Raw genomic sequence first — 17,576 nt, forward strand, 5'->3', positions numbered from 1 at the left:
AACCATGTGGAGCCTCAGCTAGCTATGCTCAAGGGAACTTGGACTATTGACTCTCATGGTGCGGTGTTGGCATTTGGTGGCTTAAAAAAGCATATTCTATATTATGCTTTTAATTTGGAAAATAAATAAGCTTACTGTTTTTACATTAGAAACTTTAAAAGTAAAACTTGCAGATGAGAGTACCATAGTAATGTTAACAATAGGAGAAACTGGGTGTGGGGTATCTAGGAACTCTCTGTAACTACTGCAATTTTTCTGTAAGTCTAAAACTCTTCTAAATTTAAAAGTTTATTTTTTAAAAAAAAAACCCTACAGCTTACAAAATCTTATTGACTGGAGGGGATACTCAGAAATCACAGAGATGCCCAATCAGAGATACAGTCTCTAAGAAGCTATGTAGGAAACCCAAATATATACCCTGCTGGCAAACATTACATAGACTAAAAATTCAGAAATAATCAGAAAAGGAATCTGAACTGGAATATACATTGATAGAGGGAAATTCCAATTGTGAGCTAGCAAAGGAATGGAATTTAGATTCAGAGGATAGGTTTCTATAATTTAATGTATTACTTATATCTAATTACTCCCAAAAGAGATACAAAAATTGCTTATAACAAAACCTCACATTCAGTGGAATAGTTAAGAATATTGGAAAAAGGCAGAACATCATTTTTCAAAGTATGTTTCATAGAATGGGAACAGGTGTTATGTGAAAAATAAGGTTCTGTGCTCAAATAAGCTTGAGAAATGCTTAAACAAAATGGCAGAGAATTTCCTCCTCTCGGCACTTTGCGGAGGCTTTAGCTGCTAATGAACATGGTGAACAAAGAAGAGGAGAGGGTGTGTGCAAGCCTCTGAAGGCAGGGTCCTTTCTGCCATGATGGAAATGGGCTATCAATTGATAGCCACGTTTGGCTGCTGAGCACTTAAAATGTGGCTAATGTGACTGAGGAACAGAATTTTTTGTTTTATTCAATGTGAATTTAAATAACCACATGTGGCTACTGGCTACGATATTGGATAGTGCAGAATTTGAGCATCCCAGGGATCAAACTTCCAAAGAACACATTTTGGGAAACATTTAGATAGAGCACCTGTTCTCAAACTTTTGGTCTCAGGATCTCTTGACACTCTTAAAAATCAGTGAGGACCCCAAAGAGCTTTTGTTTATGCGCGTTATATCAATTGATATTAACCACATTAGAAAATTAACTCTGAGAGATTTAAAAAAATATTTATTCATTAATTCATTTAAAAATACTGTCAGCCCGGCCTGGCAGCATAGTGGTTAAGTTTGCCTTCTCTGCTTTGGCAGTCCGGAGTTCGCAGGTTCAGATCCTGGGCACGGACCTACACACCACTCATCAAGCCATGCTGGGCAGCAGCCCACATACAAAATAGAGGAAGATTGGCACAGATGTTAGCTTAGGGACAATCTTCCTTAAGTAAAAAGAGGATGAATGGCAATGGAGGTTAGCTCAGGGCCAATCTTCGTCACTCAAACCCCCCCAAAAAACCAAAAAAAATCCCACAATTGAAATAAAGACTTCAAAAAAAATAAGTAAATAAAACCAAAAATACTGTCATTTGCTTTTCTTGAAAACACTTCACTTCATTTATTTTCAAAATTACTCCAAATACGCATGTTTGAGTAAGCATAGTTCATCTCCTCAGTTGTATTTTCAAGTAAAAGTGGTGTTCCATGAGAAAGCAGCTAATTCAGCCAGCAGCTCAGAATCGCAGTACTCAAACCACGGTACTTCATGTGCAGCATGAGTGCTTTATGCCTGCTTTCGTTTCTTCAAGGACTGAGGTTTAATAAAATTGATAATTCTTACTGCACCATTATTTTTTTTTACTGCAAGTGTGTGACAGTGCAGAATACGGTGACAGCTGGTTACAGTTCCAATACACTGATACTTGTGCTAGGGCACCAGCAGTTTTATACACTATAAAACTTGCTTTTGCACCATGAGTGAAGAAGACAATTAGTCTTAGAATTATTATGAATAGTTTTTGACCTCATGAACCCTTTGAAAGTGTCCCTGGACTGTCAAGGATCTGCAGACCACATTTTGAGAAAAGCTGATAGAGAAAAAGAGTAAGGTGGGGGAGGCTGGCTGGGAGGGGATAAAATCCAGGGACCTGGGCCTTTAACTGAGATTGATGGGAGAACGGGGAGTGTCCGACTGTGTATTATACACACTTAGGTTACAGGAACAGGGAGAGGTCTAAATGGAATCCATCTTTGGAAGTGGGTAGTTGTAGCAAATAAAAAGGGGGTACCAATCACTATAGCCCCACGAATGTGACTGTCATTAATTATTTATTTAAGAACAACTTAGTATAAATTAGTTAACATGGGGTTCCCGGAGCTAATTCTTTACATTTGACATAATCTGGATAATGAAACAAGGGAGAGAGAGAACACCATTTTCTTTAGTATTGGACTACAAAATGTGGTACTTTAATTTTGTACGGCCCAGAACTCATTTCAAAACATGACCAAATTCTTTCCCACAGTCCTTCTTGAGTTTCCACTTTCTGACTTCCTTCCTGTCTTATAACTCAGGACAGGATTTAGTTTTCCTTCCCACCCTGTGGACTTCATTTCCATCAGACATGTCGCTCTGTCTCCACATCACACTTGATTTCTCCCCTCCCTTTCAATGTGAGCTTTGGGGTTCACATTGTGAATGATTTCTCCCACCTCCCATCCGCCCTTTCCCCTCTCCCCTGTCCAGCAGGCAGAATACCATAACATGTGATGAGAGAAGGGAGACAAAGTTCATTTAATCAGAGGCTGATTCTGTACACCTTTGACTCCTCCCTCATTGCATGGCAAAGTTCTCTCGTTACTTAGTGATTTACAGCGTTGAGACTTTTAATAAAAAAAGGCTTCGCTTGGAGAGTTATTGATGACAGGAACATAATTTAACAATAAAAGAATAACTTGTTTTCTTATAACACTTACCCTGAAAGAATTCCAATATGCTCTAGAAATATTACCCAGTTCTCTCTAATTCCCACAGCAAGCACCCTTGTCTTCTATTTTATAAGTGGAAGGGGGATTTCCGGTACCTTGCTTCCAGTAGGAAGATACAGGCTGAGTGTTCCCAAGCACGGACAGGCAGGAAAACCTCTCCCCTCCCCCACCGCAGCCCCTGCAGCTTCGGCAGTGTAACCCTTTGCCTTCTGTGGCTGGGATAAAGCACACTGATTTATAACTGGCCCCTCAGGGCTCCTGCTCTGCAGCTGACCCATATTCTTGGATCCTGAAGGGTTAACAGCTTGGGTTGCTGTTTAAAAAAGAAGGAAAGAAAAGGGGGGGAAAAGTGCAATTATGTTGGTTTTCTCAAAATGGGGGAGGGGGAGTGCTCAAATAAGGAAAATATTTCAGAAACATGACACCAGTCCGTGATTTAAATTGGTACAAACTGTATCTTTAAAATGAGCTACACAGATAAATGTATGCAATAAACAATGTAGGACTCAATTTCATACGATGGCAACAAAAGCTGAGCCTACAATAGAATTATATATATTGAAAAACAAATTCCACAGATAAAAGCGCTAAAATAAAGAATCTGAAAAATAATTCTCACAGTTTTATGTTGTTTCCTATACCAAGACAATAGCAATTTAAAAGATTTATCCCAAGAGGAAAAGTAACTAACGAAGAATAGAAAAGACCAAATGTAGAAATAGAGTAGGTTGACTGAGAATATTTGATTTCTTCAAGGATACTACTGAAATTGCTCCCAGGAACTGGTCCCACAAAGAGCCGTGGGCTGGAAAAGTGGAAAACCAGGGAGTATGTGTCTTACTATAGAGATAACTGTGACTGCATCATCTTTTTTTCCCTGCGCGTGATGGTGTAGAATATAGTGACTACCAGTAAGATACCAGTATACTAACATGATTTGTGCTAGGGCACCAGAGGTTTCACCCACTATAAAACTTGCCTTGGATACTCCGGACTGCCCTGCTCGGTGGGGGAGGAGCGTAAAGGAAGATGATCCACAGCCTGACTCAGTGACGTTAAACTGCTGCACCTGCCCCAATAAGAGACACGCTCTGAAGAATATCCCCTTCTCAGATCTCTGAACACATCTCACTCATTTGGCACTTGGACCCGGATACCATCCTTTGGACTCGCCTGGCCACTGATCTCACAGCTTATTTCACTCTTAAGCTTTTGCCTTGTCTTTCTCTTAGCATCACGTTAATAGCTATCCTCTTGACTACCACATATTTTCCTCACGTTGATTACTGTCCTTCCATTCTGAGCTCTCGCCCAGGCCTTTGGCCTATATTCCAACCTGTGGGCAGTTCTTTCATCAGCTGACCTGGCCTCAAGGACCACTAGTGCTTGAGCATTCCACAAAGTGACACCATCTGGACATATTAATTTATGCTATGCATTAACAATTATAATTAATTAACGCTATGCGTTAATGTTAACTTGGAAACCTGGGGCATTTTCTTGGAAAGGGCCAGATATGACGTACTCATACACATGTGCCAGTCACACATCCACTTATTAAGTCACCCAGGCACCGTCTTAAGTACTGAAATCAACACGAAGTAGAAAAGGAGGCAATAGATGTATGTAAGCTAAATAAATCCTAGGGCTCCACGTGGCTTAGTCTGTGTGTGAGAAACACAATCTAGTTTCCAAGTAGTAATTAAAAATATACTTCAATATTTATTTGTTTTCTCAAAGAATATTAAAGTGGTTCCAACTCAATTCCCCATAGTTAGAGATTTTGATTACCCAGAGGCTCTCATATGTTAATCCCCGCAAAACCTTTGCAGCCCTGGTGACAACACTCCCTTTCTTGATAGATTTAGCAGCTTTCTATAGGTCCTTATGTTTTTCTTCTGCCTTTTTATCCTTGTTTTTAAACCATCCCTTGTTCTTCCACCCAGAAAAGATCAAAACTGTCCTTTGGCATGTGGCAGGCAGGAGGTGGGGAGTGAGAAGCATAGACACAAGAATATTTCATCTTCATCACACATGTAATCAGATAATTACAATGGAAAGTGATATGATCAACACTGCTATTGGCACATTCAGGGTGCTTGGAAACATGGAGGAAGAAACAATTATTTCTGCCTTTTGTTTTTAAATTAAAGTTTAGGAAACACTTGAGAAGAGGCGACATTTGTCGTGGGTCTGAAAAGTTGAGTTCAAGAGGTATAAAAGGGGAGGAGTCATTTAAGTAGAACTAACATGAATAAAGGCAGGAGTATACGAAAGGGGCAGACTTGAGTCCTTCCAAAATGTCTATAGTTTGTGTGGATGAGTGGTGCAAGAGATGATAAATGAAGACGACGAGATGAGGCAGATGCTTTTTCAGGCTAAAGAGTTTGAACTTTTAAAAACATATAGTTTTTGGCAGCAATTTTGAAAAAAGATTGAAGAAGAGCAAGAATGTAGGCAAGGAGATTAGTTAGGATGCTATTGCAGTAATGGAAGTATCCTATGATGAAGGTCTGAAATAGGAGTAGTGGGTAAGAAAATGAGCTAATTGATCCAAAAGACAATTAAAAGGCACAGAAGGAACGGGACTTCATAACCAATTGGATAAGAGAGCAAAGGAGAGGGAGTCCAGGATGTCTGTTTGGTTTTCAGCTTGGGGACACAGGATGAATTCTGGTGCTACTGAATATGATGGCTACTCTAGGTCATTCAAGAGAGAGAGGAAATGTATTTGAGTATCTATGGAACAACAGACTGGTGGAGCTAGTTGTGCACACAGCGCTTGAAAGAGTTCTGAGCTATGGACAACACTGGCTACGTGACTTCTAACACCACCCTGGAGTGATGAGTGGCAACCTTAATTCTGAAAGTCTCCGGTGAAGGGACTTTACAATCCATCCTGTTTTAACCACCTCTACATGTACTGCACATTTTTCAGATAACTTTTCATGATCCTAAACTTGTCATGCTGTGGTTAAAGCCTATTTATTTTCTTGGTCAGAGGAGGAAGGGCATATCTCCTTAAACTCTTCTGTCTGGAGGAAATTCTTCTTATGGTGGAAGGACTAATGGTCCAGTCAGCCTTAACCATGTTTTTTCCCAAGCATACGCATATGCCTAGTTCTCCACTTCAGATGCTGCAGGCTGTTGGCAGTTACTCTGTTGACTAATGGATCTAGTCTAAGAATAAAAAATGTCAGAACTGGAAGGATATGAGAAACTACGGATTCAAATCTCCATATTTTACAGTTGAAGAAACCTTTAAGGTAAGTTCAGTTCCTCTCACTTTTCCTAAAAGCATGTACCGTTCAATTCTTAATATGTCTGTGGTTTTTATTGGAGCATCTCCAAGTTTTCTTCATTCCACTTTGACTATGGAGCTTGGAGCCGGTTTTAATGAACAGTAGTAACCTAGCACCAACTGGAATGACTAATTTACCTCCCAGTTTCTATTTATGCATTCCAGTTTCTTTTCTTTTCAAAAAACTTATTGCAAAACAGTAAACAACATAAATTCAGAGCAAAAGCTGCCCACAATTCTGTCACTTAATTAAATCAGTTTTGATTTGTCTGTTACATTCTAGTTCTTGTTCATAAATATATTCAGTTTTTACCCATTTTTGTGATATAAAACAATTTTTATATTCCACATTTTATATTTTCACCTACCATTATGCCATGTACATTTTCCCATTTAACTGCAATTTCAGCACTTCCTTATACCCTTCTCCTTTAACATTATGGGGTAAGTCCTGCCATGTCTTTGTCCATGATCATACAACATATAGACACCTATAAACATATATATGAATTTTAACAGAGGTCCTCTGCTTTGCACCACCCAGGTCACTATCAGATCACGAGACTAGCAGCAAGGAAAATGAGGATGGATCATCAATATACTAGAAAATATGTTCTTATGGCTAGGAAATATTGTTAGAACCCTGAAACCCTTTTCTTTTTCAATATCTGAAACATATTGTGGGAAATTAATTAGTTTTCTCAATCTAATTTCTAGTGTTAGCTGTGACATCACAAAACAAACTCCCAGATGGCATCAACTGAGCCCTTTATCAGCTTTTTTAGCAGGGATGCCAAGACAAAATGGGCCCAGCAGCCTAATCAAAATTTACATGCTAATAGACAGATCCTCATGAATGAAGCTAATCAGAAAATCAATCAATTTTCAGGTAACATTCCTCTAACAAAATTTTTGCAGATTTTAAGTAATAATAAAATAGCAAGGAGTAAATCTCAGGCCTGAAGAAGAATGTAAAATGAAAACACGGCATGGACTTAGGAATGGAGAAATCATTTCTGAAAAAAGAAATTCAAAAGGGAATTATAAACCCGTTAGCTTCTTTTTTTTTTTTTTTTGGTAAAAATTGAGATTTCAGGAAAAGTTGATATTTTAAGCAAATTTCGTTTTCACTTAAAGAGCAGGACAGAATTCCAATGATATTAGCCTTTTGTCCTCTGCGGAAGGCCCAGCGGGAAGCATTCAGTTTTTCGTTGTTATCACTAAGACATTCGCCCTGCACACTCCTTTTGTTCATTCTGCTGCTGTTAGCCATCTGTCCTGTTTTCTGGAGAACCTCATAAACACATTTAGGGTAAACCATATGGTTGTAAAACCTGTCATTGCATTATAGTCAAAGTCTGTTTTGTTCTTTTTTTAACAGAAATGCACTTGACCATTCCTACTTCTTTAAAAGCTTTATCCTAAATCCTGGAACCAAACTTCAGTCTGATAATAAATCAGCTCTGAGGACGCATCTACTTAAAATAAAATACCTGAAAAACAGATGTCTTGAAGTGGCCAAGTTTTTGCATCAATTTTGCTCAAATTCTATGTTAAACGGCTTTAGAGCCATTTGTTATATTGGCCTCCTCAGTTTTTGACTTCTTCACCGCCAATGTTTTTTTTTCAATCATCCTCAACCATCCATTTCTGTGGTTATATCAATGGTTTTGTCATCACCAAAACTGTACCACCTCCGAAATCTTTACTCCACACACCCCACGTCCAGCTCACCAACTGTGGTGCTACTCAGCAATTCTTCTATCTCACCAAGACCTTCAATCCAGTGACTGTACCACCGTTTGTTTTTTTTTTTTTACTATCTATCAACTCTCTCATGTCTTCACTTCCTTCTTACCCAGCCTGGAGTCCATGATCTATATAATCATGTCTATCGAAAGCACCACAGTTCCACAGCTCCCCTTGGACTCACCTGGCAAAGCTCTATCCCTGTTTAAATTCCACTATATCTGTACCCAAACATCTGATGAAAAAATCCTCCAGAATGACTGGCATCATTTTAAATGCATGGTCATAAATCTCAGATGTACTAAGCCCTACTCAGCAATCCTCCTCTGTTGCTCTAAAATGTTCTCTGCAAAATTACTCTCCCTCAGGGCCGGCCCCGTGCCCAGGTGGTTAAGTTCGGGCTCCGCTTCAGAGGCCCAGGGTTTCGACAGTTCGGATTCTGGGTGCAGACATGGCACCGCTTGTCAGGACATGTTGAGGCAGCCTCCCACATGCCACAACTAGAAGGACCCACAACTAAAACTACACAGCTATGTACTGGGGGGATTTGGGGAGAAAAAGCGAAAAAAGCAAAAAAAAAAAAAAAGAAGATTGGTAACAGTTGTTAGCTTTGGTGCCAATCTTTAGAAAAAAAAAAAGAACAAAATCACTCTCCCATCCCTTCTCAAACCTTTCTGCTCTCTCTCAGACATCCCCTCAGCCTCAATATGCTATAGCATCTCTTATCTTAGAATTCCGACAAATACCCTCTCTGGTCTCCATATCCTCCTCCAGCTTACTGCCTTGCTTTTCGTCTTCCCTTCACTTTCTTCAAATCATCCTCTTCGGATTGTTGCTCCCACCACTCTGAGGCATCTGCTCTTGCAAAGGTCACTAATAAACTTTACGTTGCCGAATCCAATGGTCAATCTCTGTCCTATCTTATTTGACCTCCTAGAAGCAACTGAGACAGTAGATACAACTGAAATTCTTTCTTCCATAACATTCTTTCTTTCCCAGGTTTCTCAGATATCTTGGTCTCATGCTTTTCCTCCTCCTTCACTGGCCACTCCTTCTTGGTCTTCTCTGCTAGATCCTCTCTCTTCCTGACCTCTAAATGTTGGCGTGCCCACAGTTCAGGGGTCTTCTGTCTATTCACTCCAAGGCAGTTTCCTCTGGTCGTCTATAATTTCACGTTACCCCCGCTCCAGCCTCTCCCCTAAACTCTAGACTGTTCCTAGACCAACAGCAAGTTCAGTCAACTCTACCTTCAAGAGCACCCACAATGTTCAAGAGTACCGACACGTCCCACGTTCTCTCCATTTTCCTTGTTGCCACACCAATCCCAGCAACTGTGTTTACTTGTCTAGACAATTGCAGTGCCACTTAACTGGTCACTCGGGTTCCTCTTTTGCCTTCCTACAGCAGCCAGTGATCTTTTAAAAATGAAACAGGACCACAGCCATTTTTCTGCTTAAATTTCTCCAGTGGATTTTTATCACATTAAGAAAAAAATTGAAACTCCTTCCCCTGGCTCACAAAATTTTAGAAGATCTGGCCTCAGACTGCTCTTTATCTCATCTCATACTATCCCTTCCTTACCCGACACGTCTCCAGCCACACTGGCCCCATCTGTTTGTGGAACGTGCCGAGCTCATTCTTGCCTTTGGTTGTTGGCACTGGCTGTTCCCTCTCCCTAGAATGTTCTCTCCTCTGATCTTTATATGGCTAGCAACTTCTTGTCATTAAGATCTAAGCTTAGATGTTTGTAATTCTTGCAAACCCAACTATAAGAAATACTAGTTATTCAAGTTCTCAAATCTGCTGGGTGCTTTATCAACTGAATATAAACACAGGTAAGTTTTTTGTGCTCTAAGTACTGCTTCAACATTTTTACTTTTGAAAATTATAAAAAATCTTCTAGAATTTAAATATACTTCATTAAATTGGCACTTAAAGGTAGAAAATAGTATCCTAGTAATAGTGTCTACCAGCGCCTAGAGAAACATGTGAGACAACATTGCTGTGACGCCAGATCTTGCTATGTGACTGTGAGCCAAGTGCCCCATCCTTGTGAGCAGGGTTTCCCTACCTGTGAAGTAGATACATCATCCTTGGCTTAAGACAAGGAATGTACATGTGCGTGTGTGTGTTTGTGTGTTTAACAACAAGAAAATTAAATATTTGTCTCAAATCCATGCAGTACTTTTCTCTTCACCACTCACCTGAATGTGAGCTCTCCTAGAAAAACACACAACCAGGGAACACGGTCTCGAAATTCCTTCTGAAGTTCTTTTTCTTAGGCTTGTAGGTGCTCTTTATGAGGGGATGTATATTAGAGCATGTTTATGCAATTCCCTGTGAAAATAGATTTTGAAATATGGCTGGCTGTACAAATAACAAATTGATGAAGAAATGATTCGGAAACGAGGAGAGGAAGTAGATGAGCAGTGAGGTGAGGGTGCATTGGTGCTGAGGGTGGGGTGTCGTACACTAGGCTGGCTGGGACAGCTGGCATCCTTGGCCTAGTAAATACTTGTACAGTAAATGTTAGTAGCAACCCCTCCCGCCCCCTGTCATTGTGCTAGCCACAAATGCCCACACATTTCCAATCACCCCCTGGAGTGCTTGAAAATTAATCAGTGGCACAGCCATTATCTTCGCTGCTTTATATTTTACAGCAAATGTACCTTCAGTATGAAATTTGCTAAAGAGACAATTCATACAGCACTTTTAACCCACGGTATTTTTGTGTTATGTTAATAGCCTTTTAGCTTAATGCTTTTGTGCCTTGCAAGCTAATTCGGGAACACATTAAGTGTGTTAAGTGAGGGATAGATGCACAGGGATCTAAACCTACTGAATGGAATGTGAGAGAGGGATCCTCTGACAAGCAGTTTGGAGGCAAAGTGCCACAGCGAAGTTCACCAGTATCATTACTGCGGTGGAGGCCATTATCCCCTTTCTGCTTTCTTATGAGAGCACAATTGAAATTAGTGGATCTCTCTGTTTTTCTTGAAAGGGTGAATTTAGGAAGTCAAAGTAAACAATTTCCTTAGCAATGGCCAGGAGGAAGTTATCTTAATATGATGTTCTACTCTCAAAGGACTGTGGTAGACTCAGTGTGGTAAATAGCTTCCAAAACAGCTCCCAGTGATTCCTGCCTCCTGGTATCACACTCTTTGGTCATCCTCTTCCCTTGAATATGGGACAGACCTAGTGACTTGCTTCTAATGAATAGAATATGGGAAAAATGATGGAACGTCACTTCGAGATTCAGTTAAATAGCTGTGACTTCTGTCTTGCTCTTTCTCTGGCTTTTCTCAGCTTGCTGGCTCTCATGAGGCAAGCTGCCTTGTCAAGAACTGTCCTTGGGAAAGGCCCACTTGGCAAGGAACTGAGGGCAGCCAACAGCCACTGAGGAAGTGAAGCCCTCAGTCCAACGATCCATGAAGAATCCTGCCGACAACCATATGAGTGAGCTTGGAAATGGATCTTTCCCTGGCGGACACCATTATTCCAGCTGGTGAGTGACGCTGTGGCAGAGACCTGACTAGACCATGCCTGGACTCCTGACTTACAAAAACTGTGAGATAACATTTGCTGCTTTAAGTCACTAAGTTTTGGGGTAATTTGTTATACAGCATTAGATATCTAATGTGTCCAGTCTGCTCTAAACTATGGGAAGCACTCACCTGTGGTATGATTCATGCTTTACAGTCTTCAAAAGTGAGAAGTCAGATTTGTATATTTGAATAAACAGTGAGACATGGCACAGTGCAAAAGCTCCCTGAACATCCCTAGCAGGAGAAACCAACAACCACCACAAAACACTATTTGGCAGGATGGCACAGGGGAGAGAACATCTACAGGCACAAGTTGTGTATTCAGATCACTAATTATACAAATTCCAGCAAGTTGTATAATTTCTCTGGGTTTCCGTTTCTTGATGAAAAATATGGTGATGGGATTGGGCTAGACTCTCAGAACTGCTAACACTCTATGACACTGTGAGGTGAGGGACTCAGGAAGGCCCCACCCCAAAATCTCTTTCTCATCAGCTGGCAACTCCATCATGAGGAATTTGTTCCTTAGTGCTTCTAGGAACTGTCCCTGAGGTTACTACTAAAGGGAAGAAATTGTGAATGGTGAGACAGATGGAGAGGAAATTCTGTGGATAACTTTAAAAATAGTACAAGAATCTTGTGTTGCTTGGAACCAGTGGAAGGGTAGTGGTGGCAGCAACAAAGATAAGCATGGCTGATTTCACCGTTTTGAGGCCCTAGCCGGCTTCCTCCTTCAGATATATGGGATTTATACAGTTAGTCGCATTTCCCCTCTTACTTTGGCTGCAAGGAAGCTTAGAGCAAACTCAAGTTCAGTCACAGTCACTGTGTTAAATTTTATGGTTCCCATATTTTTTTTTGTATTCTTTTTCCTGTCCTAATTTTTCTACCTGTAGTTTATCATGTGTTTTGTTGCAAGCCAGTCCAAATCCTTCATGGAGAAAGTTGGAGGTATAACTATAATAAACACAAACACACAAGTTTGAAATTTTTTCTCTAATTGCGATGATAGAAACAGAAACAGCAAATCTGGAGATACGCTTCTATCTTGATTATATATTTTCAAAATTTAAGGTTAATTTGGGTTTGGCGGGAGATGAAGATTTAAATTAGCAGAATAATTGGTAAAATTAGCATAAATTGGAAAAATTAAAGGCAACACAAATTGCAACAATATTTGTACCGTTTTTATTTGTAAAAATAACCATCTGAATGCACTTCCGCAGTATATTACAGTTATGCACTTCATTACGTTATTAGCATTCAGTAGTTGAAAAAGTATTAAACTGTGCTTGAGAAGATTCAGACTGGTTCAAAGTCACTCACTGAACTAAAAATCATTTTCCTCATTTTTACAGTCAGGACATTTACCAGAGTCATTCAACTCCAATTTACATAAGAAAACATTACAGACAAAATCCCACTGAAATCATCAAACAATACTTTATGCTGTTACAAATATGTTATGCAAAATATAACACTGGCACCGGATTTGTATCATCGTGCTTCGCAAAGATATATTGCACATGCTAAAGCATAAAATACGCAGACAAAACTACCAAAGAAATGATATTTGCATTGAATTTTTAGATCACTGCATAAGAAACGCATAGAATTACATTTTATACACACACTCAGATTGTCACTATCTTAAAACGCTTTTCCCCTATAACACTGACCTATGGTTTACAGTTTGGTAAGAAGAAAGCATTTTAGCACTGCAATATCAAACATAATTCCTATAAAAAACTTCAGCATTTTCATTTTCATTTCAAAGCAGGTAAGAGGGGAAATAGGAAAAAAGACACTTTATACCTTCAAAGAAAGGCCGAAATGAAAAGTCACTGGTATCATATTGCTCTGATAACACTCAAATGAAAAAAATACAAAACATTTCACAGAACGTCTTCAGAATATACAAATATAAAAAGGCACTCTAACTTCATATCACAAGACAAAAAAGGGATGAGTTCTTCAACCAACGCAACAGATCAGCAAACCAAGTTGCTCAACAGTACAGAGAATGACTAGTGCAGCAAATCCATTCGATGTTCTTGTTCTAGCTTCATAACAAGAGAAGAAATCAAGCAGCTGTTTGCTGCCTAAAGTACCAAAACATACTACGGTGCCCTTTTAGTAGTGATAAATAGAAGTCCCCTGAGCTATTTACTGTAGAATCATAGCAGATTTTAGGCAATTTGGAGATAGTGATGTATTTACCGAGGATCGGCAGACACAGAGCACAGGTAAGTGGATGAAACATGATCCCTGTGGCTGTGATTAAAAGACAATCTAAAAATAACACATTTTGGTAAAAGCACTAAACAACAAGACTCAATGAAAAGCACAATTTTTTCTGTTTTCTTTCTTAGAAAGCCAAGTTGCCAATCTAGTTTTACTTCTAAGAGATGTACTTGAAAAACACAGAACTCATAGTTTTTAAAGTCATTTCTTAAAGGAAAAATTTGGTCTTGGGGGTAGGGAGAAATAGAAGGAGAGCAGGAGAGCGAGAGAGCGAGAGAGCTGGATTCAACGAACGGTTCTCTAGTGGGCATGGTTTCATTTTGTTCCTTTGTCCTCCTCCTTTCTATCAGTAAGACAGCGGGGTGGGGCGGGGGGAATCAAATCGCAGCTCCATGGAGACAATGTCACCCGGCGTCACTGCTTTGCTGCCACATTCCTTATTCTCTGTGCTACTCTACAGGAGAAATGTTAGCACTGCTTTACCATTAAAGCAGGCATTTCATTTGCTGCTTTAAATGCCAACTGAGCAAGATTTCCAATCACTTCTAGAAAAAGACACGCAGTATCCCATGCTTCTTCAGCACTGGATCTCCCTAATTTTCAGTGTTTTGGTAAAGATAAGGTCATTATTGCTCATCAGCAATTTATCTACTTTTAAAAAATTCACTGTCTCTAAACAAAAAGGACAGAGGAAGGAGAGGAACACAATGCCAAGAATTAAAAAAACAACGGTAGCAGTGTCAAAAATTTTCAGTGAAATTAATACCGATTCTATAAGTCCTTTGAACAAGTTCTCATTTGTGAAGAACCCAACATGAGTTTTTAGTTAAATCCAGGATATTAAAAGAGTAAGATTAAAGTCTTTTACAGTTAGATGAAAAATCTAATACTGTATCTGCATTTGATCCAGATATGATAGAACACTGTTTTAAAAATCTCACACTATAAAATAGCAATTTCCAGGAGGAAAACAGAACTGCTTATAAAACGTCAGAGAAAACTGCCCTAAAGCAACCTGTTTCTTTCTTGTCTCTCCCCAAAGTGGAAAATAGCACTTGAGCTGGTGATTTTTATTTCTCCTCTTGGTATAGGTGCCCACACACAGGCATAGTTTCCCATTGGGTTACCGAGACCATGTGAGACTTTCAGTGGATTTAGAATAATTTCTGTATCTTTCTTTGGGCCACCTTTGTGCACATGATCCACTTCAGTTTTCATCTTGCACAAGAGCGTAAGTACTGCAGTGTCCTCGAAGCTATAAGGTGGCTACAGCCTGGGGCTCACCGATGGATGGGTGTTGTACCTCACTCCAACGTATCTGAAGAGCTTGAGGGTTGGCTGGAACCTTAGCAGTGGATACACTGGGCTTGGCCCCAGGACTGCTGGCCAGCCCAGGCAGGGTCCTGTGTATTTTTCTGCTTTTTTGTTATTCCAAGTAAGACACATAGCAATTAAAATAGAGAACAAACAATGGATGTTTCCTCAGCATTTGTTTCATTTCAAATAAATAGAAACACATTTACATCAAAAGTATATGAACATTTTCTCTAGTTTGGCAAAAAAATAAGCCGTGGTCAACACATCATCAGTTACAAATGTTAAGCCATCAACTAGAAATCTGTGTCATAAGAAATATAAAATACAACAAAGACTGTTACGCAAAAGATTACATTTTAACTCCATAGAAAAGCTACTTCAGTTTTCACTTCCATTTTGAAGGAAAACCATTTGAATCTTCCATTTTAGACTGAAGCATTTTGGTCCTCATGTATAGCTGGTTGATGAACGACAGACATATATATACATATATGTGTGCGTGTATATGTGCATAATTTTTAGAGAGTCTCATTCTTCTTTTTGCACAGCTATTCCAGGTGCAGAACGGGGTCCATTTGACCTAGAAGCTTTGGCAGAGGGAGCAGACACAGTATTCACCATGTTGATTTCATCATCAAGCAACCGTCAATTGGCTTTAATTTCCATGTCACCCATTTCTACCTCCTGCTTTCACTTTCCTTCTTCCCTTTGGCAGTCACACTTTGACTCACTTGGCATGACCTTGACTGAGAAGCTCATTTAACATTTTACTATTGATAAACAATGCTGATGGTTCTGATGTTTTTAAACGTTAGTACTTTGATTTAAGAACGAATTAATAAAGGGTAGTTTCATAGTAAATTTGCACATGTCTCAAACTCTTGGTGCAATATAATTTTCATCTGAAATGTTATTAGATTTGGACTCAATCACTCGGGTGAAAATTAGTCACAGGTTTGTTATGGGGAGCACTGGGTGCCATATGTGTGTTAAATGAAAAAAAAACAAGTTCCATTTTCAATGAATTTTTCTCTTCATCTGGCACCTTTAACACAAATCCTCAGAAAGAAGTTCTGGATATTTAAGTGCTTACTATAGAGAGGATATGAATAATTGGACTCCCTTAAAAAGATTATTACAGGCATTATTTCTGAAGATGAACACCTCTTTACCTTTGGCTTCTAGTGAGGAGGTAAACATCAAAGTGAGAAGAGCTTTGCGGCATTCCCTATCCACCCGTCCCCTGCTGGGGGGACAGGAATGTCACACTGATATACTTCTGAGAACTCACTGCCAAGTGAGTACATGAAAAAAATATCTATAGAGAACAGCTCCCTCTCGGTGCATTATCCCCAAAGAGAAAGAGTTAAATGCATTTTTTATTCTTTACTTAAAGTGAGAGGTAGACTTTCACAGGAGCATCTTAGATCTAAGGAAAACATGAAACAAATCAAAATCGGGGCCCGTCTGTGTGAGTGCTCTGCCCTCCAGCCTAGCTGCCCTCCTTCAGTTTGATTAATTGCTTCTCTACTGGCTTCTAGAGGAAGCCTGGGCCCATAATAATACTTGAATACAACATAAACCTGGAATTCAAGTTTCTTTCCCTTCCTCCAACATGGTTGAACAAGGAAAAGCTTCTACAGTCCAAAGTCAAAACGTTTCGGAATCAGAATCATTTTCATTGTACCCATCCTCCGAGCCTACGTTGTTACTGCAGAGGCTAACCATGCTACCCAGATTGGAGAGGGTCGTCCTGCTCAAATTGTCTTTTTTAAAACAAACGAAGTTGACAGCCGTCATTGCACTGGAAGGAGATAAAGTCATGGTAGCCAAAATGAGGGCCAGGCAGTCAGCCACGTCTTTGTTAGGAGCGCAAGCCAGGGCCGGGGTATGACCTGGGCGTAAATGCAGACAAGGCAGTGGTTAGTTCAGGAAATCCAGAGGCGGGTGAGCATTCCACAGTACATCTCCTACGACCTCACACGCGGAGATGTATGTCGAGTTAGAAATCATGCCAGGCAAAAGGAAGAGTTACTTCCACAAGTCATGCTGGGGGTGACGCTGGAGGGGTTGGGGGGGAGACATTTTATGGAGGGGTTTTGGGTTTTGTTCAGCTTACACGACAACAACAAGCACTATATTGTCCGAAGTTAGGCAGGATTCCAGTCTTCATCTAGTGAACAGAGACACGAGGGGCTGGGGGTGGGACACAATTCCACAACAAACAGCAACAGGACAACCAGGAAGGTGTTTCCAGTTGAGAGCACAGGCACGTGGTGCACTTGGGGCTGGGGCCAGGGCACTCTCATTCTGAGAACAAGGACTTTCCATTGCAGGTAATCGTGTGTCCGATTAGAAAAGACACAGAAAACCAGATGTCTGTAAAAGTGAGTCAGGCAGTTTTGTCACTTTATATGTACTTTATATAAAG

General features: G+C 40.0%; 1 protein-coding gene across 16 annotated transcripts in view; it reads right to left on the reverse strand.

The window, feature by feature from the left end:
- Positions 1-17,576, reverse strand: part of ANKRD44 (ankyrin repeat domain 44) — a 348,870-nt gene that overhangs the window by 10,700 nt on the left and 320,594 nt on the right. For 8 of the 16 annotated variants that reach the window (XM_023622274.2, XM_023622273.2, XM_070241447.1 and 5 more), the window contains one exon: positions 12,750-17,040. The exons of 3 other annotated variants lie outside the window; for them this stretch is intronic. In XM_023622274.2, the coding sequence (XP_023478042.1) occupies positions 16,796-17,040 (245 nt within the window). In that variant the 3' untranslated portion in view covers positions 12,750-16,795. Of the gene's footprint in view, positions 1-12,749; positions 17,525-17,576 lie in introns of those variants that run through there. 5 more of the 16 variants (XM_023622278.2, XM_023622276.2, XM_070241460.1 and 2 more) reach the window with 2 other exon arrangements.

This window comes from Equus caballus, chromosome 18, assembly GCF_041296265.1.
Source record: "Equus caballus isolate H_3958 breed thoroughbred chromosome 18, TB-T2T, whole genome shotgun sequence".
Lineage (NCBI taxonomy): Eukaryota > Metazoa > Chordata > Mammalia > Perissodactyla > Equidae > Equus > Equus caballus.